The 23,463-nt window shown below is 61.3% G+C and overlaps 1 protein-coding gene across 2 annotated transcripts in view; it reads right to left on the reverse strand.

Moving 5' to 3' along the window:
* LOC131573845 (myotubularin-related protein 5-like) overlaps nucleotides 1-23,463 on the reverse strand; it is a 105,871-nt gene that overhangs the window by 13,935 nt on the left and 68,473 nt on the right. For both annotated transcript variants that reach the window (XM_058828132.1, XM_058828131.1), the window contains exons 16-28: nucleotides 21,354-21,503; nucleotides 20,241-20,309; nucleotides 19,052-19,210; nucleotides 18,158-18,417; nucleotides 15,274-15,446; nucleotides 14,133-14,206; nucleotides 13,857-14,052; nucleotides 12,768-12,895; nucleotides 11,941-12,116; nucleotides 7,752-7,891; nucleotides 5,707-5,914; nucleotides 2,546-2,742; nucleotides 1,091-1,228 (exon numbers count right to left, since the gene is read on the reverse strand). In XM_058828132.1, coding sequence (XP_058684115.1) covers nucleotides 1,091-1,228; nucleotides 2,546-2,742; nucleotides 5,707-5,914; nucleotides 7,752-7,891; nucleotides 11,941-12,116; nucleotides 12,768-12,895; nucleotides 13,857-14,052; nucleotides 14,133-14,206; nucleotides 15,274-15,446; nucleotides 18,158-18,417; nucleotides 19,052-19,210; nucleotides 20,241-20,309; nucleotides 21,354-21,503 — 2,068 coding nt within the window. The remainder of the gene's footprint in view (nucleotides 1-1,090; nucleotides 1,229-2,545; nucleotides 2,743-5,706; nucleotides 5,915-7,751; nucleotides 7,892-11,940; nucleotides 12,117-12,767; nucleotides 12,896-13,856; nucleotides 14,053-14,132; nucleotides 14,207-15,273; nucleotides 15,447-18,157; nucleotides 18,418-19,051; nucleotides 19,211-20,240; nucleotides 20,310-21,353; nucleotides 21,504-23,463) is intronic.

Consider the following 23,463-nt stretch of genomic DNA (forward strand, 5'->3'; position numbering starts at 1 on the left):
GGTGGGAATGTCCAGTTGGGAATGTCCAGTTGGGAAAGGCTGGTTGGGAATGTCCAGTTGGGAATGTCCAGTTGGGAAGGGCGGGGTGGGAAGGGCTGGTTGGGAATGGTCAGTTGGGAATGGTCAGTTGGGAATGGCTGGGTGGGAATGGCCGGGTGGGAATGGCCGGGTGGGAATGGCCGGTGAGGAATGGTCAGTTGGGAATGGTCAGTTGGGAATGGTCACTTTGGGAAGGGCTGGTTGGGCAGGGCCAGTTGGGCAGGGCCGGTTGGGCAGGGCCGGTTGGGAATGGTCAGTTCTAAATGGCCGGTTGGGAATGGTCAGTTGGGAATGGTCAGTTGGGAATGGTCACTTTGGGAAGGGCCGGTTGGGCAGGGCCGGTTGGGAATGGCCAGTTCTAAATGGCCGGTTGGGAATGGTCAGTTGGGAATGGTCAGTTGGGAATGGTCACTTTGGGAATGGCCAGTTCTAAATGGCCGGTTGGGAATGGTCAGTTGGGAATGGTCAGTTGGGAATGGTCAGTTGGGAATGGTCACTTTGGGAATGGCCAGTTCTAAATGGCCGGTTGGGAATGGCCGGTTGGGAATGGTCACTTTGGGAAGGGCCGGTTGGGAATGGCCAGTGAGGAATGGCCAGGTGGGAAGGGCCGGTTGGGCAGGGCCGGTTGGGAATGGCCAGTTCTAAATGGCCGGTTGGGAATGGTCAGTTGGGAATGGCCGGTTGGGAATGGCCAGTTCTAAATGGCCGGTTGGGAATGGTCAGTTGGGAATGGTCACTTTGGGAATGGCCAGTTCTAAATGGCCGGTTGGGAATGGTCAGTTGGGAATGTCCGGTTGGGCAGGGCCAGCTGGGCACAGCCTCACCAGGGGTCCCCAGCCTGTCCCCAGCTCCGTGCACGGGGCTCAGGCAGTGCTGAGACCCCCCTGGGAAGGGTCTGTCCCCAATCCCAGCCTTTGCTCCCAGCTCCAGGGACACCGAGATTCCCAAACCCCCCGGATCTCCCAAACCCCAGCCAGGGAGGCGCGGCCGGAGCTGGGGTCCTGCAGAGGATGTGGGGGAGCCCCCCGAGCCCCCTCCCCACGTCCCTCACCTGCACTGCTCATGTGAGCTGAGGTGAAGCCGCTCAGGGTGTTGCGCCCGCCGGCGTCAGAGTAGTGGGGCATGGAATTGATGACGGCCTGAAGGTACTTCTCCTGCTCCAGGCTGGTGGAGTCGGCCTGGGAGGGGCCTGTGGGGACACCCCTGTCACCTCCCCAGGCTGGGGACACCCCTGAGTGTCACCTCCCAGAGCTGGGACACCCCTGAGTGTCACCTCCCACAGCTGGGGACACCCCTGAGTGTCACCTCCCACAGCTGGGGACATCCCTGAGTGTCACCTCCCAGAGCTGGGACACCCCTGAGTGTCACCTCCCACAGCTGGGGACACCCCTGAGTGTCACCTCCCAGAGCTGGGACACCCCTGAGTGTCACCTCCCAGAGCTGGGACACCCCTGAGTGTCACCTCCCAGAGCTGGGGACACCCTGAGTGTCACCTCCCAGGGCTGGGAGGACACCCCTGAGTGTCACCTCCCACAGCTGGGGACATCCCTGAGTGTCACCTCCCAGAGCTGGGACACCCCTGTCACCTCCCAGGGATGGGGACACCCCTGTCACCTCCCCAGGCTGGGGACACCCCTGTCACCTCCCCAGGCTGGGGACACCCCTGAGTGTCACCTCCCAGAGCTGGGACACCCCTGAGTGTCACCTCCCAGAGCTGGGACACCCCTGAGTATCACCTCCCACAGCTGGGGACACCCCTGAGTGTCACCTCCCACAGCTGGGACACCCCTGTCACCTCCCAGAGCTGGGACACCCCTGAGTGTCACCTCCCACAGCTGGGGACACCCCTGAGTGTCACCTCCCAGAGCTGGGACACCCCTGAGTGTCACCTCCCACAGCTGGGGACACCCCTGAGTGTCACCTCCCAGAGCTGGGGACACCCCTGAGTGTCACCTCCCAGAGCTGGGGACACCCCTGTCACCTCCCAGGGCTGGGACACCCTGAGTGTCACCACCCTTAGCTAGGGCACCCCTGAGTGTCACCTCCCAGGACCAGGTCACCCCCGGGTGTCACCACCCTGAGGCAGGGTGTCACTGTCCAAGCCAGGGGACAGCTGAGTGTCACCATCCTGAGGCAGGGTGTCGCTGTCCAAGCCAGGTCACCCCCAGGTGTCACTGTCCAAGCCAGGTCACCCCCAGGTGTCACTGCCCAAGCCAGGTCACCCCAGGTGTCACTGTCCAAGCCAGGTCACCCCAGGTGTCACTGTCCAAGCCAGGTCACCCCAGGTGTCACTGTCCAAGCCAGGTCACCCCAGGTGTCACCGCCCTGCGGCAGGACACCCCTAAGTGTCACTGTCCAAGCCAGGTCACCCCCAGGTGTCACTGCCCAAGCCAGGTCACCCCAGGTGTCACCACCCCGAGGCAGGGTGTCACTGTCCAAGCCAGGTCACCCCAGGTGCCACCACCCCGCGGCAGGGACAATCCCACAGCCCCAGCTCGGCGCTCACCGGGGGCCGGGGCGTTCTGGGATTTGAAGAGCCCCACGACGCCCTTGCCGTGGAGGCCCCCGGAGCGCAGCAGCACGGCCTTGGTGCGGGAGTTCCTCCAGCAAACCACCGGGAACCGGCTCTGCCGGTAACAGCGCGAGATCCGCTGGATCGTGTTGTCCTGGATGCTCTGCGGCACAATCAGCAGCCCGGGGTAGCTGTGGACACAAAAATCGGGGTGACACGGCTCTCCCCGGCCTCGTTAGGGTGTTAATTAACCCCCAGGCTAATTGATCTTCTGGATTGTTCCTTGGAGGAACAGAGCTGGGGGTGACACGGCTCTCCCCGGCCTCGTTAGGGTGTTAATTAACCCCCAGGATAATTGATCTTCTGGATTGTTCCTTGAAGGAACAGAGCTGGGGGTGACACGGCTCTCCCGGGTCTCGTTAGGGGGTGTTAATTAACCCCCGGGATAATTGATCTTCTGGATTGTTCCTTGGAGGAACAGAGCTGGGGGTGACACGGCTCTCCCCGGCCTCGTTAGGGTGTTAATTAACCCCCGGGATAATTGATCTTCTGGATTGTTCCTTGGAGGAACAGAGCTGGGCGTGACACGGCTCTCCCCGGCCTCGTTAGGGTGTTAATTAACCCCCAGGTTAATTGATCTTCTGGATTGTTCCTTGGAGGAACAGAGCTGGGGGTGACACGGCTCTCCCCGGCCTCGTTAGGGTGTTAATTAACCCCTGCAGCCTGGGCTAATTGATCTTCTGGATTGTTCCTTGGATTGTTCCATGGAAACTCCACGTGGGGGAAACCCAACCTGACACAGGGAGCACGGCCCGAGGAGGTAACGGCACCTGGGAGCCGGATTTATGGACAAACAGGGACAGGAGTGACCAGGGCTTGTGGTCATCCATGGATGGGAGTGACCAGGGCTCAGGGTCATCCATGGACAGGAGTGACCAGAGATGTGGTCATCCAAGGACAGGAGTGACCAGAGACGTGGTCATCCATGGACAGGAGTGACCAGGGCTCAGGGTCATCCAAGGACAGGAGTGACCAGGGCTCAGGGTCATCCAAGAACAGCAGTGACCAGGGTTCACAGTCCAGGATCCACAGGAATGCACCGGGACCCACAGGGACCCACAGGAACCCACCAGGAACCCACCAAGACCTTCAGGAACCCACAGGAACCCACCAGGACCCTCAGGAACCCACCAGGACCCACCAAGACCCTCAGGAACCCGCAGGAACCCACAGGACCCACAGGAACCCACCAGGACCCTCAGAAACCCACAGGAACCCACCAGGACCCACAGGAACCCACCAGGACCCATCGCGACCCACAGGAACCCACCAGGAACCCACAGGAACCCACCAGGACCCACAGGAACCACCAGAAACCCTCAGGAACCCACCAGGACCCACCAGGACCCTCAGGAACCCTCAGGACCCCACCAGGACCCACAGGAACCCACCAGGAACCCACCAAGACCTTCAGGAACCGACAGGAACCCACCAGGACCCACAGGAACCACCAGAAACCCTCAGGAACCCACCAGGACCCACAGGAACCACCAGAAACCCTCAGGAACCCACCAGGACCCACCAGGACCCTCAGAAACCCACAGGAACCCACCAGGACCCACAGGAACCACCAGGAACCCTCAGGAACCCACAGGAACCCACCAGGACCCTCAGGAACCCACCAGGACCCTCAGGAACCCACCAGGACCCACAGGAACCCACCAGGACCCACCAGGACCCACAGGAACCCACCAGGACCCTCAGGAACCCACCAGGACCCACAGGAACCACCAGAAACCCACAGGAACCCACCAGGACCCACAGGAACCCACCAGGACCCACAGGAACCCACCAGGACCCACCAGGACCCTCAGGAACCCACCAGAACCCTCAGGAACCCACCAGGACCCACCAGGACCCTCAGGAACCCACCAGAAACCCTCAGGAACCCACCAGGACCCACCAGGACCCTCAGGAACCCTCAGGGACCCACCAGGACCCTCAGGAACCCACCAGGACCCACAGGAACCCACCAGGACCCACAGGAACCCACCAGGACCCACCAGGACCCACCAGGACCCTCAGGAACCCTCAGGAACCCACCAGGACCCACCAGGACCCACAGGAACCCTCAGGAACCCACCAGGACCACCAGGACCCACCAGGACCCACCAGGACCCACAGGAACCCACCAGGACCCACCAGGACCCACAGGAATCCACCAGGACCCACCAGGACCCACAGGAACCCACAGGAACCCACCAGGACCCACAGGAATCCACCAGGACCCTCAGGAACCCACCAGGACCCACAGGAACCCACCAGGACCCACCAGGACCCACAGGAACCACCAGGAACCCTCAGGAACCCTCAGGACCCCACCAGGACCCACAGGAACCCACCAGGACCCACAGGAACCCACCAGGACCCTCAGGAACCCTCAGGAACCCACCAGGACCCATCACGACCCACAGAAACCCACAGGAACCCACCAGGAACCCACCAAGACCTTCAGGAACCCACCAGGACCCACAGGAACCCACCAGGACCCACAGGAACCCACCAGGAACCCACCAAGACCTTCAGGAACCCACAGGAACCCACCAGGACCCACAGGAACCCACCAGGAACCCTCAGGAACCCACAGGAACCCACCAGGAACCCACAGGAACCCACCAGGACCCACAGGAACCACCAGAAACCCTCAGGAACCCACCAGGACCCTCAGGAACCACCAGGAACCCTCAGGAACCCACAGGAACCCACCAGGACCCTCAGGAACCCACCAGGACCCTCAGGAACCCACCAGGACCCACCAGGACCCTCAGGAGCCCACCAGGACCCACAGGAACCCACCAGGAACCCACCAGGAACCCACCAAGACCTTCAGGAACCCACAGGAACCACCAGGACCCACCAGGAACCACCAGAAACCCTCAGGAACCCACAGGAACCCACCAGGAACCCACCAAGACCTTCAGGAACCACCAGGAACCCTCAGGAACCCACAGGAACCCACCAGGACCCACAGGAACCACCAGGACCCACCAGGACCCACAGGAACCCACCAGAACCCACAGGGAACCACCAGAAACCCACAGGAACCCACCAGGACCCTCAGGAACCCACCAGGAGCCACCAGGAGCCCCGCTCACCTGCGGCAGATGGCGTACATGCGGTTGACGGTGGAGATGCGGAAGGGCTCGTTCTTGGAGCGCGTCAGGCTGCTGCTCAGCGTGCCCAGCCCCAGGCGCTGGTAGTCCCGGCAACAGGCGCGCTCCACCACGTGCGTCATGGTCATCTTCTCCGACGGCCTCACCGTGCTGCCGGGCGTCAGCGTGCTCCTGTCCAGCTCCTCGGACACTGCGGGGACGCGGCGGCGCTGGACACGGTGTCCCTGACCCCAGAACAACCACCCACCCACCCTCCCTGCTGGGGTCACTGCCCGCCTGTCACCCTGAGAGCTCTGGAGCTTGGGGACACCGTTTCTGGAGAACCTTCCCAGGACAGAAACTACAAACATGGACAGGTGTGCGCTCCTTGGTGACACTTCTCCTGATGGACACCTCTCATGGTCAGTGTGCTTGGAAAGGTGTTACTAACTACAGACATAGACATGTGTCACACATCTCCTGATGGACACCTCCCGTGGTCAGTGTGCTTGGAAAGGTGTTAATAACTACAGACATAGACATGTGTCACACATCTCCTGGTGGACACCTCTCGCGGACACCTCTCATGGTCAGTGTGGTTGGACAGGTGTTAATAACTACAAACATAGATAGGTGTGCGTTCCTGCTGTCACACTTCTCCTGATGGACACCTCTCGTGGTCAGTGTGCTTGGAGCGGTGTTGTTAACCACAAACATAGACATGTGTGCGTTCCTTGGTGACAGTGTCACCTCTCCCTGTCCCCAGCACGGTGACAGTGTCACCTCTTCCTGTCCCCACCCCAGGGACAGTGTCACCTCTTCCTGTCCCCACCACAGGGACAGTGTCACCTCTTCCTGTCCCCACCTCAGTGACAGTGTCACCCCACCCTGTCCCCAGCACAGTGACAGTGTCACCACACCCTGTCCCCACGGCAGGGACAGTGTCACCCCACCCTGTCCCCAGCACAGTGACAGTGTCACCTCTCCCTGTCCCCAGCACGGTGACAGTGTCACCTCTCCCTGTCCCCAGCACGGTGACAGTGTGACCTCACCCTGTCCCCACCTCAGTGACAGTGTCACCCCACCCTGTCCCCAGCACAGTGACAGTGTCACCTCACCCTGTCCCCACCTCAGTGACAGTGTCACCTCTCCCTGTCACCAGCACAGGGACAGTGTCACCCCGCCCTGTCCCCAGCATGGTGACAGTGTGACCTCACCCCGTCCCCACCCCAGGGACAGTGTCACCTCTCCCTGTCCCCACAGTAGGGACAGTGTCATCTCTCCCTGTCACCAGCACAGGGACAGTGTCACCTCTCCCTGTCCCCAGCACAGTGACAGTGTCATCTCTCCCTGTCACCAGCACAGGGACAGTGTCACCTCTCCCTGTTCCCAGCACGGTGACAGTGTCACCTCACCCTGTCCCCAGCACAGGGACAGTGTCACCTCACCCTGTCCCCACCCCAGGGACAGTGTCACCTCTCCCTGTCACCAGCACAGGGACAGTGTCACCTCTCCCTATCCCCAGCACAGTGACAGTGTCACCTCTCCCTATCCCCAGCACAGGGACAGTGTCACCTCTCCCTATCCCCAGCACAGTGACAGTGTCACCTCACCCTGTCCCCAGCACGGTGACAGTGTGACCTCACCCTGTCCCCACCTCAGTGACAGTGTCACCTCTCCCTGTCCCCAGCACAGGGACAGTGTCACCCCACCCTGTCCCCAGCACGGTGACAGTGTCACCTCACCCTGTCACCACTGCTGGGACGGTGTCATCTCTCCCTGTCCCCAGCACAGGGACAGTGTCACCTCTCCCTGTCCCCAGCACAGTGACAGTGTCACCTCTCCCTGTCACCAGCACAGGGACAGTGTCACCTCTCCCTGTCCCCAGCACAGTGACAGTGTCACCTCTTCCTGTCCCCACCTCAGTGACAGTGTCACCTCTCCCTGTCCCCAGCACAGGGACAGTGTCACCTCTCCCTGTCCCCACCTCAGTGACAGTGTCACCCCACCCTGTCCCCAGCACAGTGACAATGTCACCCTGTCCCCACCTGAGATCTCGTCCTCGTTGTCCTCGGGGAAGTTGTGGCTGCTGCGCTGTTCCCAGGCGGGCGGGGTGTACTTCTTGCGGGTGACGTACTGCCGGCCGATGGTCCTCTTGGCGTTCTTCACCAGGTTCTTGGACAGCGTCCTGGGGACACGGGGACAGCGCTGTCACCCGGCCACCGCCGCTCTGGGGGGTTTGGGGTGCTGGGGACCCCCTGGCAGGAGCAGGGCCCCACCCTGGGGACCCCCAGGGACGTGGCCTGATGGCACCTGGGGCCACACGGGAGGGGAGGGGAGATCCAAAGCACAGCGAGGGACAGGGATCCAGCATGGGGATCCACTATGGGGATCCAGCACAGGGAACCACCACGGGGATCCAGAACAGGGATCCACCATGGGGATCCAGCACTGGGATCAGCCCAGGGATCCAGCATGGGGATCCACTATGGGGATCCACCACGGGGAACCAGCACGGGGAACCAGGACAGGGATCCAGCACGGGGATCCAGCATGGGGATCCAGCACGGGGATCCACCACGGGGAGCCAGCATGGGGAACCAGGACAGGGATCCAGCACGGGGATCAGTACAGGGATCAGTACAGGGATCCGACACGGGGATCCAGAACAGGGATCCATAATAGGAATCCAGCACCAGGATCCAGCATGGGGATCTACCACAGGGATCCAGAACAGGGATCCACCACAGGTATCCAGAATAGGGATCCAGCATGGGGATCCACCACAGGGAACCACCAGGGGGAACCGGCATGGGGATCCACTATGGGGATCCAGAACAGAGATCCACCACAGGAACCCAGCACAGGGATCCAGCACAGGGACCAGGGGATCCATGGTAGGGTCTTTGCCAGCCAAGCCTGGGCTCAGGGCTGCAGCCAGCACTGCAGGACAATGTCCCTGAGTCACCCAGCACTGCAGGACAATGTCCCCAAGTCACCCAGCACTGCAGGACAATGTCCCCAGGTCACCCAGCGCTGCAGGACAATGTCCCTGAGTCACCCAGTGCTGCAGGACAATGTCCCCACGTCACCCAGCACTGCAGGACAATGTCCCCAAGTCACCCAGCACTGCAGGACAATGTCCCTGAGTCACCCAGCGCTGCAGGACAATGTCCCCAAGTCACCCAGCACTGCAGGACAATGTCCCTGAGTCACCCAGCACTGCAGGACAATGTCCCCAGGTCACCCAGCGCTGCAGGACAATGTCCCTGAGTCACCCAGCTCTGCAGGACAATGTCCCTGAGTCACCCAGCGCTGCAGGACAATGTCCCTGAGTCACCCAGCGCTGCAGGACAATGTCCCCATGTCACCCAGCGCTGCAGGACAATGTCCCCACGTCACCCAGCACTGCAGGACAATGTCCCCACGTCACCCAGCACTGCAGGACAATGTCCCCAAGTCACCCAGCACTGCAGGACAATGTCCCCAGGTCACCCAGTGCTGCAGGACAATGTCCCCATGTCACCCAGTGCTGCAGGACAATGTCCCCAGGTCACCCAGTGCTGCAGGACAATGTCCCTGAGTCACCCAGCACTGCAGGACAATGTCCCCACGTCACCCAGCGCTGCAGGACAATGTCCCTGAGTCACCCAGTGCTGCAGGACAATGTCCCCAGGTCACCCAGCGCTGCAGGACAATGTCCCCACGTCACCCAGCGCTGCAGGACAATGTCCCCACGTCACCCAGCGCTGCAGGACAATGTCCCCAAGTCACCCAGCGCTGCAGGACAATGTCCCCACGTCACCCAGTGCTGCAGGACAATGTCCCCACGTCACCCAGTGCTGCAGGACAATGTCCCCACGTCACCCAGTGCTGCAGGACAATGTCCCCAAGTCACCCAGCGCTGCAGGACAATGTCCCCAGGTCACCCAGCACTGCAGGACAATGTCCCTGAGTCACCCAGTGCTGCAGGACAATGTCCCCACGTCACCCAGCGCTGCAGGACAATGTCCCCAGGTCACCCAGCACTGCAGGACAATGTCCCTGAGTCACCCAGTGCTGCAGGACAATGTCCCCACGTCACCCAGCGCTGCAGGACAATGTCCCCAAGTCACCCAGCACTGCAGAACAATGTCCCTGAGTCACCCAGTGCTGCAGGACAATGTCCCCATGTCACCCAGCGCTGCAGGACAATGTCCCCAAGTCACCCAGCACTGCAGGACAATGTCCCCAGGTCACCCAGTGCTGCAGGACAATGTCCCCAAGTCACCCAGCACTGCAGGACAATGTCCCCAAGTCACCCAGCGCTGCAGGACAATGTCCCCACGTCACCCAGCTCTGCAGGACAATGTCCCTGAGTCACCCAGCGCTGCAGGACAATGTCCCTGAGTCACCCAGCGCTGCAGGACAATGTCCCCATGTCACCCAGCGCTGCAGGACAATGTCCCCACGTCACCCAGCACTGCAGGACAATGTCCCCACGTCACCCAGCACTGCAGGACAATGTCCCCAAGTCACCCAGCACTGCAGGACAATGTCCCCAAGTCACCCAGCACTGCAGGACAATGTCCCCACGTCACCCAGCGCTGCAGGACAATGTCCCCGAGTCACCCAGTGCTGCAGGACAATGTCCCCAGGTCACCCAGTGCTGCAGGACAATGTCCCCACGTCACCCAGCGCTGCAGGACAATGTCCCCAAGTCACCCAGTGCTGCAGGACAATGTCCCCAGGTCACCCAGTGCTGCAGGACAATGTCCCTGAGTCACCCAGCACTGCAGGACAATGTCCCCAGGTCACCCAGCGCTGCAGGACAATGTCCCTGAGTCACCCAGTGCTGCAGGACAATGTCCCCAGGTCACCCAGCGCTGCAGGACAATGTCCCCACGTCACCCAGTGCTGCAGGACAATGTCCCCACGTCACCCAGTGCTGCAGGACAATGTCCCCACGTCACCCAGTGCTGCAGGACAATGTCCCCAAGTCACCCAGCGCTGCAGGACAATGTCCCCAGGTCACCCAGCACTGCAGGACAATGTCCCTGAGTCACCCAGTGCTGCAGGACAATGTCCCCAGGTCACCCAGCACTGCAGGACAATGTCCCTGAGTCACCCAGCGCTGCAGGACAATGTCCCTGAGTCACCCAGTGCTGCAGGACAATGTCCCCACGTCACCCAGCGCTGCAGGACAATGTCCCCAGGTCACCCAGCACTGCAGGACAATGTCCCTGAGTCACCCAGTGCTGCAGGACAATGTCCCCACGTCACCCAGCGCTGCAGGACAATGTCCCCAGGTCACCCAGTGCTGCAGGACAATGTCCCCACGTCACCCAGTGCTGCAGGACAATGTCCCCACGTCACCCAGCGCTGCAGGACAATGTCCCCACGTCACCCAGCACTGCAGAACAATGTCCCTGAGTCACCCAGTGCTGCAGGACAATGTCCCCATGTCACCCAGCGCTGCAGGACAATGTCCCCAAGTCACCCAGCACTGCAGGACAATGTCCCCAGGTCACCCAGTGCTGCAGGACAATGTCCCCAAGTCACCCAGCGCTGCAGGACAATGTCCCCACGTCACCCAGCACTGCAGGACAATGTCCCCAAGTCACCCAGTGCAGGGAATGTCTGGAATCACTGGGAGGGATTTTGGGGACAGGGACAGGGAATGTCTGGAATCACTGTCTGGGAAGGATTTTGGGGACAGGGACAGGGAATGTCTGGAATCACTGTCTGGGAAGGTTTTTAGGGACAGGGAATGTCTGGAATCACTGTCTGGGAAGGTTTTTAGGGACAGGGAATGTCTGGAATCACTGTCTGGGAAGGTTTTTAGGGACAGGGAATGTCTGGAATCACTGTCTGGGAAGGTTTTTAGGGACAGGGAATGTCTGGAATCACTGTCTGGGAAGGTTTTTAGGGACAGGGAATGTCTGGAATCACTGTCTGGGAAGGTTTTTAGGGACAGGGAATGGCTGGAATCACTGTCTGGGAAGGATTTTGGGGACAGGGACAGGGAATGTCTGGAATCACTGTCTGGGAAGGATTTTGGGGACAGGGACAGGGAATGTCTGGAATCACTGTCTGGGAAGGTTTTTCCATCCCTGCAGATTCTCTGATCCCCAGGCTGGCTGTGATTGAGGCGGGCTCAGCTCCCCGTGCCCCTCCCCTGGGTGACACCGGGTGACAGGAGCGGTGTCCCCAAGCACAGAGGCCCCCTCAGGTGTCACCCCTGTCCTGTTGTGTCACCTGAGCGAGGGGTTCTTGTCCTTGGCCTTGGCCTGCATGGCCGGCTTGGGCGACTGGCCCGCGGTGAAGGCGAAGGTGCCGCGCACGTGCTGGGGGTAGCGCAGCTTGTGCAGATGTTTCCGGAAGATCTCGGCGCTGTCCGAGGCCACCTCCTCGTCAAAGGCGATCTTCAGCAGCTGTGGGGACACCAGGGAGGTGACACCGGGGGAGGTGACAGGGGACAGAGGATGGAGCCAGCCGGGAGTGGCGGGGCCATCGCTGCGTTCCCGTTCCCCCGGAGCCCCCGACTGCCGCTCCTCCCGCGGGGGCTGCGGCTTCAGAGCTCTGTCCCAGCTCAAAGGTCACCAGATGTCACCAAAATGTCACCAAATGTCCTCAAAATGTCACCAAATGTCCTCAAAATGTCACCAAATGTCACCAAAAGTCACCAAGTGTCACCAAATATCCTCAAATGTCACCAGACGTCACCAAAATGTCACCAAGTGTCACCAATTATCCTCAAAACGTCACCAAATGTCACCAAATGTCCTCAAAATGTCACCAAATGTCAACAAATGTCCCCAAATGTCCCCAAATGACCTCAAAATGTCACCAAATGTCACCAAATATCCTCAAAATGTCACCAAATGTCAACAAATGTCACCAAATGTCCCATCCCTGGTGGTCTCCACCCTCAGTGATCCACAGGGGCTGTGCTGTGATGTCCCCAGGTGTCCCCAGGTGTCCCCAAATGTCCCCAAGTGTCCCCAGGTGTCCCCAGGTGTCCCCAGGTGTCCCCAGGTGTGTCCCCAGGTGTCCCAGCTGTCCCAGCTGTCCCCAGGTGTCACCTGGAAGGTGCAGGAGCGCAGCTGCAGTCCCTCCTGGATGAACTGATCCGCCTGTGCCTGGACGCTGATCTTCTTCTCCTTGGTGAGCGCGGCGATGGGGAAGGACCGGATCACCACCTGCTCCCCCACTGGGCAGGGGACAGAGCCGGTCACCAGGGCCACCCTGCCCTGGCCATGGGGACTGTCCCACCAGGGGACAGAGCTGGTCACCAGGGCCACCCTGCCCTGGCCATGGGGACTGTCCCACCAGGGGACAGAGCCGGTCACCAGGGCCACCCTGCCCTGGCCATGGGGACTGGGCCACCAGGGGACAGAGCCGGTCACCAGGGCCACCCTGCCCTGGCCATGGGGACTGGGCCACCAGGGGACAGAGCCGGTCACCAGGGCCACCCTGCCCTGGCCATGGGGACCGGGCCACCAGGGGACAGAGCCGGTCACCAGGGCCACCCTGCCCTGGCCATGGGGACTGGGCCACCCTGCCCTGGCCATGGGGACTGTCCCACCAGGGGACAGGGGACAGAACTGGTCACAGCCACCCTGTCCTGGCCATGGGGACCGTCCAGAGCCACCCTGTCCTGGCCATGGGGACTGTCCCACCATGGCCCAGGGGACAGGGGACACAGCCGGTCACACCCACCCTGCCCTGGCCAGGGGACTGTCCCTCCATGGCCCAGAGGACACAGCGGCCAGGAACAGAGCCCTGGGTCCCCAGGATAACTGATCCTGATTCCTGGGATCACTGATCCTGATCCATGGGGATCGCTGATCCTGGATCCCCTGGGGATCACTGATCCTGATCCTTGAGATCACTGACCCTCCTCCGCATGGATCCCTGACCAGATCTCATCACCAGGGACGCCTGACCACCCCTGATCCCTGGGATCCCTGACCAGATCCCATCCCCAGGGACCCCAGACCAAATCCCATCCCCAGGGACCCCTGACCAGATCCCATCCCCAGGGACCCCTGACCTCCCCATCCCCAGGGATCCCTGACCCCCCCATGCCCCCCAAGGACCCCTGACCCCCCCCATTCCCCCCATGCCCCCCAGGCATCCCCGGGGCCGTTTCCCGAGGCTCAGCCCCTCACCCAGGGGGTCCGTGGGGGTCCCCTTGAAGATGATCCTGTAGGTGGTGAGGAACACGGCCCCCTCTGCGGGGAGCAGGGGGGGTCCCCCGGCGCTGCCCCCCGCCGCCTCCTCGCGCCCGTCGGGCATCAGGTACACGCGGAGCCCCTCCAGCACGCACTCCTCCCCCAGCAGCAGCGTGGGCCGCAGCAGCTTGGGCTGGGGGAACAACGGGGGGGCTCGTGGGGAGGGTCCCGGAGCCCCCAGGACCCCCTCCCAGCCCTGCAGGGTGTTCCCACCTTCTGGATGGGAGGGAGCCGCTTGCTCTCCCTGTGCACGGCGTCCAGGGTCTCGATGTGCATCTGCACGATGTCTGTGGCACAGGGAGTCAGTTGTGTCCCCAAAATCCCACCTGTCCTACACCAATCCCACCTGTCCTGTCCCAAAATCCCACCTGTCCTACACCAATCCCACCTGTTCTGTCCCAAAATCCCACCTGTCCTACACCAATCCCACCTGTTCTGTCCCAAAATCCCACCTGTCCTACACCAATCCCTCCTGTCCTGTCCCCACACCCCACCCAAATCCCACCTGTTCTGTCCCCAAAATCCCGCCTGTTCTGCCCCAATCCCACCCAAATCCCACCTGTCCTGTCCCCAAATCCCATCTGTCCTGCCTGAATCCCACCTGTCCTGCCCCAAAATCCAACCTGTCCTGTCCTGTCCCAAAATCCCACCTGTCCTGTCCCAAAATCCCACCTGTCCTTACCCCAAATCCCACCTGTCCTGCACAAAATCCCACCTGTCCTGTCCTGTCCCCAAATCCCACCTGTCCTGTCCTGTCCCCAAATCCCACCTGTCCTGTCCCAATCTCACCTGTCCTGTCCCAAAATCCCACCTGTCCTGTCCCAAAATCCCACCTGTCCTGTCCTGTCCCCACACCCCACCCAAATCCCATCTGTCCTGCCTCAAAATCTCACCTGTCCTTACCCCAAATCCCACCTGTCCTGCACAAAATCCCACCTGTCCTGCCCCAATCCCGCCTGTCCTGACCAAATCCCACCTGTCCTGTCCTGTCCCCAAATCCCACCTGTCCTGTCCCAATCTCACCTGTCCTGTCCCCAAATCCCACCTGTCCTGTCCCCAAATCCCACCTGTCCTGTCCCAATCTCACCTGTCCTGTCCCCAAATCCCACCCAAACCCCTCCCAAACCCCTCCCAAACCCCACCTGCCCCTCCCAAACCCCACCCAAACCCCACCCAACCCCACCTGCCCCAATTCCCCCGTTCCCTGTCCCCCACTGTCCCCCGCTGTCCCCTCTGTCCCCTGCTGTCCCCAGCTGTCCCCTGCTGTCCCCACTGTCCCCCTCTGTCCCCCACTGTCCCCTGCTGTCCCCCGCTGTCCCCGCTGTCCCCGCAGCCCCGGTGGCCGTGTCCTCACCCGGGATCATGACGTGCAGCCCCTTGAGGTGCTCGTTGGTGACGCCGCTCTCGGTGCACACCTTGTCCACGAAGCGGTTGATGAACCTCACCACCGAGTTGGCCACGTCCGAGCTCTCGGCGTCCTCGAAGCCGCTCTCGGTGTCGTAGCTCTCGGCCACGCTGCCCGCGATGCTTCCCGAGGGAAACGGGAGCGCGTCAGCCCGGGACAGGCGGGATGGGAACAGCCCCACCGGGAACAGGCAGGATGGGAACAGCCCCACAAGGAACAGGCAGGATGGGAACAGCCCCACCGGGAACAGGCGGGATGGGAACAGCCCCACCGGAACAGGCGGGATGGGAACAGCCCCACCGGGAACAGGCAGGATGGGAACAGCCCCACCAGGAACAGGCGGGATGGGAACAGCCTCACCAGGAACAGGCAGGATGGGAACAGCCCCACCAGGAACAGGCGGGATGGGAACAGCCCCACTGGGAACAGGCGGGATGGGAACAGCCCCACCGGGAACAGGCGGGATGGGAACAGCCCCACCGGGAACAGGCGGGATGGGAACAGCCCCACCGGGAACAGGCGGGATGGGAACAGCCCCACAAGGAACAGGCGGGATGGGAACAGCCCCACTGGGAACAGGCAGGATGGGAACAGCCCCACAAGGAACAGGCAGGATGGGAACAGCCCCACCGGGAACAGGCGGGATGGGAACAGCCCCACTGGGAACAGGCGGGATGGGAACAGCCCCACAAGGAACAGGCGGGATGGGAACAGCCCCACCAGGAACAGGCAGGATGGGAACAGCCTCACCGGGAACAGGCGGGATGGGAACAGCCTCACCAGGAACAGGCGGGATGGGAACAGCCCCACCGGGAACAGGCGGGATGGGAACAGCCCCACCAGGAACAGGCAGGATGGGAACAGCCCCACTGGGAACAGGCGGGATGGGAACAGCCCCACTGGGAACAGGCGGGATGGGAACAGCCCCACCGGGAACAGGCGGGATGGGAACAGCCCCACCGGGAACAGGCGGGATGGGAACAGCCCCACCGGGAACAGGCAGGATGGGAACAGCCCCACCGGGAACAGGCAGGATGGGAACAGCCCCACAAGGAACAGGCAGGATGGGAACAGCCCCACCGGGAACAGGCAGGATGGGAACAGCCCCACAAGGAACAGGCAGGATGGGAACAGCCCCACCGGGAACAGGCGGGATGGGAACAGCCCCACTGGGAACAGGCGGGATGGGAACAGCCCCACAAGGAACAGGCGGGATGGGAACAGCCCCACCAGGAACAGGCAGGATGGGAACAGCCTCACCGGGAACAGGCGGGATGGGAACAGCCTCACCAGGAACAGGCGGGATGGGAACAGCCCCACCGGGAACAGGCGGGATGGGAACAGCCCCACCAGGAACAGGCAGGATGGGAACAGCCCCACTGGGAACAGGCGGGATGGGAACAGCCCCACCAGGAACAGGCGGGATGGGAACAGCCCCACCGGGAACAGGCGGGATGGGAACAGCCCCACCGGGAACAGGCGGGATGGGAACAGCCCCACCGGGAACAGGCGGGATGGGAACAGCCCCACTGGGAACAGGCGGGATGGGAACAGCCTCACCAGGAACAGGCGGGATGGGAACAGCCCCACCGGGAACAGCCTCACTGGGAACAGCCCCACCGGGAACAGCCAGCCGGGAACAGCCCCACAAGGAACAGCCGGGCTGGGAACAGCCCCACAAGGAACAGCCCCACCAGGAACAGCCCCACCAGGAACAGGCGGGATGGGAACAGCCCCACCGGGAACAGGCGGGATGGGAACAGCCCCACCAGGAACAGCTGGGCTGGGAACAGCCCCACTGGGAACAGGCGGGATGGGAACAGCCTCACCAGGAACAGGCGGGATGGGAACAGCCCCACCGGGAACAGCCTCACTGGGAACAGCCCCACCAGGAACAGCCTCACTGGGAACAGCCCCACCGGGAACAGCCAGCCGGGAACAGCCCCACAAGGAACAGCCGGGCATGGAACAGCCCCACCAGGAACAGCCAGGCTGGGAACAGCCCCAGCCAGGAACAGCCCCACCAGGAACAGGTGGGCCGGGAACAACTGGACCAGGAACAGCCCCAGCCAGGAACAGGCGGGCTGGGAACAGCTGGGCATGGAACAACCCCACCAGGAAAAACCAGGCCAGGAACAGCCGGGCATGGTACAGGTGGGCTGGGCACAACCCCACCAAGAACAGCTGGGCATGGAACAACCGGGCATGGAACAACCCCACCAGGAACAGCCAGGCGAGGAATAGCACCACAAGGAACAGTCGGGCTGGGAACAGTCGGGCATGGAACAGCCCCACCAGGAACAGCCCCACCAGGAACAGCCTGACTGGGAACAACCCCACCAGGAACAGCCCCACCAAGAACAGCTCAGCCAGGAACAGCCCGGCCAGGGGCACTCCCCGCACGGACCCGGGAGAGCTCCCACTCCTGATACAAATCCCAGGAGAGCTCCCACTCCTGATCTGATCCCAGGAGAGCTCCCACTCCTGATCCAATCCCAGGAGAGCTCCCACTCCTGATCTGATCCCAGGAGAACTCCCACTCCTGATCTGATCCCAGGAGAGCTCCCACTCCTGATCCAATCCCAGGAGAGCTCCCACTCCTGATCTGATCCCAGGAGAGCTCCCACTCCTGCCAGGAGTCCCAGCTTGCTCCCACTCCTGCCAGCCCCAGGAGAGCCCCCACTCCCAGAACCCCCCCTGGGCACCCCAATCCGCCTCAGTCCCGACACAATCCCGGAATCCCAGCGTGGCTGGGGCTGGAAAGAACCCTCGGAGCCACCCGCAGCGAGCAGGGCCATCCCCCCGCGGTGTCCCCGGCTGTCCCCTGGGTCACCTGTTGGTGACGAAGCTGTTGCTGACGCTCTCCACGTCGCCCAGGCCGGAGCTGCGGAGCAGGCGGTTCTTGCTGGTGTCCAGGGGCAGCAGCAGGTAGCTCATCCTGTTGGCGTAGTGGATGGCCTGGCTGAACACCGTGCTCTCCTCCTTCTGGATCAGCTCCTGCTGCTTCTCCCGGCTCATGGTGGGCCACAGCCGCAGCTGCTCCGACGCGATCTCCAGAGCCGATTTGGCCTCCTGAGGCTCCTCCGGGCTCTCCTGGGGAGGGGGGAGGAGATGGGGGTTGTCTGCTTGGATCCCACTGGGATCTCCCAGAACTGGGGGACAGCTGGAATGGAATTGCCAGAGCAGCTGTGGCTGCCCCTGGATCCCGGGAATGGCCAAGGAAAGCTTGGAGCAGCCTGGGATGGTGGGATTGGAATGGGATGGGATTGAAGGTCCCTGGATCCCATCCCAAACCATTCTGGGATTTGGGAGGCTCTGAATCCATCCCGAGGGATTTTTCTGGAAGTTGGGGCTGGGAAAGGGAAGTGCTGAGATTCCCAGGGAAACCCCTGGATCCCAAAATTCCTTCCTGGAGCGGAGCCGGGGCAGGGCTGGAGAGAGGGAATGGAGGGAATTCCCTGGGAAAGGGGAGATGGGGGTGGGATGTTGGGAATTGGGAATTGGGAATTGCTGGCTGGGCTGGAATTGCCAGAGCAGCTGGGGCTGCCCCTGGATCCCTGGCAGTGGCCAAGGGCAGGCTGGAGCCTGGGGCTGGGAGCAGCCTGGGCCAGTGGGAGGTGTGGGGGGCACTGGGGGGGCTCGGGGGTCCATTCCCACCCATCCCAGGATTCCATAACTCCATGGGGAGCCCCAGCTCTCCTGGGAGCTCTCCTGGTCCCCCTCCCACCTGCTCCGTGTGGTTCTCCTCGGCGCTGTCCAGGTACAGGGCCCGGATGTGGTTCTGGACGTCGCAGTAGAACATGGCCTCCCAGAACTGGATGTTGGTCCACACCACGTGCTCCTGCACGCAGCTGTAGGCGAACTGGGTGATGCCAGGGCTCAGTTTCTGTGCAGGGAGGTGGGAAAGTCCATCTGAACATCTGAACAAACCCTTTGTGCCGAGCTCTCCACTCGGGTATCCCTGCTCCTCCAGCCAGCCACTGGGAATGGGCTGGGCAGGCAGGGCTCAGCACCAGAGCTCCTGCAGCATTCCCTGAAAATCCTCCTGCTCAGAGCCCACCCAGAGCCCTGAGGCTCCCCCCAGCCCATGGGATCCATCCCAGAGCCATCCCCATCCCATGGGATCCCTTCCAGAGCCATCCCCATCCCACAGCTGCTCCAGAGGATCACCCCAGCCCGTGGGATCCATTCCACAGGATCACCCCAGCCCACGGGATCCATCCCAGATCCACCCCCTAGCCCATGGGATCCATCCCAGAGGCTCCCCCCAGCCCATGGGATCCATCCCAGAGCCACCCCCCAGCCCATGGGATCCATCCAGAGCCATCCCCATCCCACAGCTGCTCCACAGGATCACCCCAGCCCACGGGATCCATCCCAGAGCCACCCCCCAGCCCATGGGATCCCTTCCAGAGGTTCCCCCAGCCCATGGGATCCATCCCAGAGCCACCCCCAGCCCATGGGATCCCTTCCAGAGCCACCCCCAGCCCATGGGATCCCTTCCAGATCCACTCCGTTCCCACAGCTGCTCCCTGGCAGCCTCGCCCAGTCTGGGCTGGAGGCTCTGGGCAGGATCCACAGCTCCTGAGGGGTCCCCTCCTGCAGGCTCTGCCCCCCGGGGGATGCTGAGGGCTCCCTTTGGGGCACAGCCCGTGGGGCACAGCCTGTGAGGCAGAGCCTGTGGGGCAGAGCCTGTGGGGCACAGCCCGTGGGGCACAGCCTGTGAGGCAGAGCCTGTGGGGCAGACACTGTGGGGCAGAGCCCGTGGGGCAGAGCCTGTGGGGCACAGCCCGTGGGGCAGAGCCCATGGGGCAGAGCCCGTGGGGCACAGCCCGTGGGGCAGAACCCATGGTGCAGAGCCCGTGGGGCAGAACCCGTGGGGCAGAACCTGTGGGGCAGGAGCAGGGCTCACTCACCCTGCAGAAGGCCGTGACCAGCGGCAGCAGAGCGGCGGCGATGCCGTGCTCGTCTGTGGCCGTGCAGTCCTGCGGGAGGAGGAGCGCGGTGAGCGGGTGACACCGGTGAGCGGGTGACACCAATGGTGAGAGGGTGACACCAGTGGTGACACCGGTGAGCGGGTGACACCGGTGAGAGGGGTGACACCAGTGAGAGGGGTGACACCGGTGAGAGGGTGACACCGGTGAGCGGGTGACACCGGTGAGCAGGTGACACCAGTGGTGACACCGGTGAGCGGGGTGACACCAATGGTGACACCGGTGAGCGGGTGACACCGATGAGCGGGGTGACACCAGTGAGCGGGTGACACTGGTGAGGTGACACCGGTGAGCAGGTGACACCGGTGAGCAGGGTGACACCGGTGAGAGGGTGACACCGGTGAGCGGGTGACACCAATGAGCGGGTGACACCAGTGAGCGGGGTGACACCAATGGTGACACCGGTGAGAGGGTGACACCGGTGAGCGGGTGACACCAGTGGTGACACTGGTGAGCAGGTGACACCAGTGAGCGAGTGACACCGGTGAGCAGGTGACACCGATGAGTGGGGTAACACCAGTGAGCGGGTGACACCGGTGAGCGGGTGACACCGGTGAGCAGGTGACACCAGTGGTGACTCCGATGAGCGGGGTGACACCGGTGAGCAGGTGACACCGATGAGCGGGTGACACCGGTGAGCGGGGTGACACCAGTGGTGACACTGGTGAGTGGGGTGACACCGGTGAGCAGGTGACACCGGTGGTGACACCGGTGAGAGGGTGACACCGGTGAGCAGGTGACACCGATGAGCGGGGTGACACCAGTGAGCAGGTGACACCGGTGAGCAGGTGACACCAGTGAGCGGGTGACACCAGTGGTGACACCGGCGAGCGGGTGACACCAGTGGTGACACCAGTGAGCAGGGTGACACCGGTGAGCGGGTGACACCGGTGGTGACTCTGATGAGCAGGGTGACACCGGTGAGCAGGTGACACCGGTGAGCGGGTGACACCAGTGAGCGGGTGACACCGGTGGTGACACCAGCAGTGACACCGCGCCCCAGGGGACAGAAGGAGCCCCCCAGCCCTGCCCTACCTGCAGGCAGCAGTTCATCATGCGGATGACGAAGTCGAACTGTTGGTGGTCCAGCACGGCGCGGTTCTGCTGCACGTGCAGGTGCAGCTCCTGCGTCAGGCACTGCCGCGCCGCCCGGCCCTTCATGGCGCGCAGCACAGCTGGAAACAGCTGGGGAAATGGGAATGGGAATTACGGGGTGTCCTCTGCAACTCTAAACCTGCTTCTCCTCATTCTGCTCCTCACTCCTGCATTTCTCCGGGTCAGAACTCGTTAGGATCTTGTTAATTAGGATGTGATCACAAAGCTGCTCCTCACTCCTGCATTTCTCAGCTTCTCTGAGCTGAGCTCCTCTGGAGTTCTGCTGATCTCAGTTCTCTGGGTCAGAACTCGTTAGGATCTTGTTAATTAGGATCTGATCACAAAACTGCTCCTCACTCCTGGATTTCTCAGCTCCTCTGAGCTGAGCTCCTCTGGGACACTCCCTCACAGGGAGTTCAGTTTGGTTTATCTGTTCTCCGGGTCAGAACTCGTTAGGATTTTGTTAATTAGGATGTTATCTGGATTTCTCAGCTTCTCTGAGCTCAGCTCCTCTGGAGTTTGGTTTGGTTCATCTCAGTTCTCTGGGTCAGAACTCGTTAGGATCTTGTTAATTAGGATGTGATCACAAAGCTGCTCCTCACTCCTGGATTTCTCAGATCCTCTGAGCTGAGCTCCTCTGGAGTTTGGTTTGGTTCATCTCAGTTCTCTGGGTCAGAACTCGTTAGGATCTTGTTAATTAGGATCTGATCACAAAACTGCTCCTCACTCCTGCATTTCTCCGGATCGGAACTCATTAGGATCTTGTTAATTAGGATCTGATCACAAAACTGCTCCTCACTCCTGCATTTCTCAGCTTCTCTGAGCTGAGCTCCTCTGGGACACTCCCTCACAGGGAGTTCAGTTTGGTTTATCTGTTCTCCGGGTCAGAACTCGTTAGGATTTTGTTAATTAAGATGTTATCTGGATTTCTCAGCTTCTCTGAGCTCAGCTGCTCTGGAGTTTGGTTTGGTTCATCTCAGTTCTCTGGGTCAGAACTCGTTAGGATCTTGTTAATTAGGGTGTTATCACAAAGCTTGGCAGGTCTCTCCAAGATCTCTCCAGACTTTGTGCACGAGTTTAAATCTCTACAGCCTGGCACACTTTGGGCTCTGATGGCACAAAACGGCCCTGAACCGTGCAGCCTTTTTATCTTTATATTTATTTTTATCCAATTAACTATACACACATAAATTATTTTTCTTAATGATTGTTTTCTATCCAATCACCTACTACTACCCAAAACCTCTAGAAGAAGAAAATGAAGAAGAAGGAAAGGAGACAACGCTCTAAATCCTTCATCTTCTGCTTTCTAAACTGGTTTAAACTCTAAACTTTTTCACTCAGTGACTTAAGAAAACTCTCACTTTTTAGGTTTTTAACCAACTTTAACAGTTTTTTTCACGGATCACCATGAAAACACGCCCAGAAATTTCATGTTGTGTGCAATTCAGTGTTCTCCTGGATCTCAGAGCCAAGGGCTCCCCAAAAGGGGGATCTTGGGTCAGTGGTGGGATTTGATGGTGCTGAAGGGGGATGATGGGTCACTGGTGGGATTTGATGGTGCTGAAGGGGGATGATGGGTCACTGGTGGGATTTGATGGTGCCAGAGGAGGATCCTGGGTCACTGGTGGGATTTGATGGTGCTGAAGGGGGATCTTGGGCCAGTGATGACCCCTCAGTGCTGGGGATTGGTGGGATTTGATGGAGCTGAAGGGGGATGATGGGTCAGTGGTGGGATTTGATGGAGCTGAAGGGGGATGATGGGTCAGTGGTGGGATCTGATGGTGCTGAAGTGGGATCATGGTCAGTGGTGGGATTTGATGGTGCCAAAAGGGGATCTTGGGTCTGTGGTGACCCCTCAGTGCTGGGGATTGGTGGGATTTGATGGAGCTGAAGGGGGATGATGGGTCAGTGGTGGGATCTGATGGTGCTGAAGTGGGATCATGGTCAGTGGTGGGATTTGATGGTGCCAAAAGGGGATCTTGGGTCAGTGATGACCCCTCAGTGCTGGGGATTGGTGGGATTTGATGGAGCTGAAGGGGGATGATGG

Source organism: Poecile atricapillus, chromosome Z (assembly GCF_030490865.1).
Source record: "Poecile atricapillus isolate bPoeAtr1 chromosome Z, bPoeAtr1.hap1, whole genome shotgun sequence".
NCBI classification, from domain to species: Eukaryota; Metazoa; Chordata; class Aves; order Passeriformes; family Paridae; genus Poecile; species Poecile atricapillus.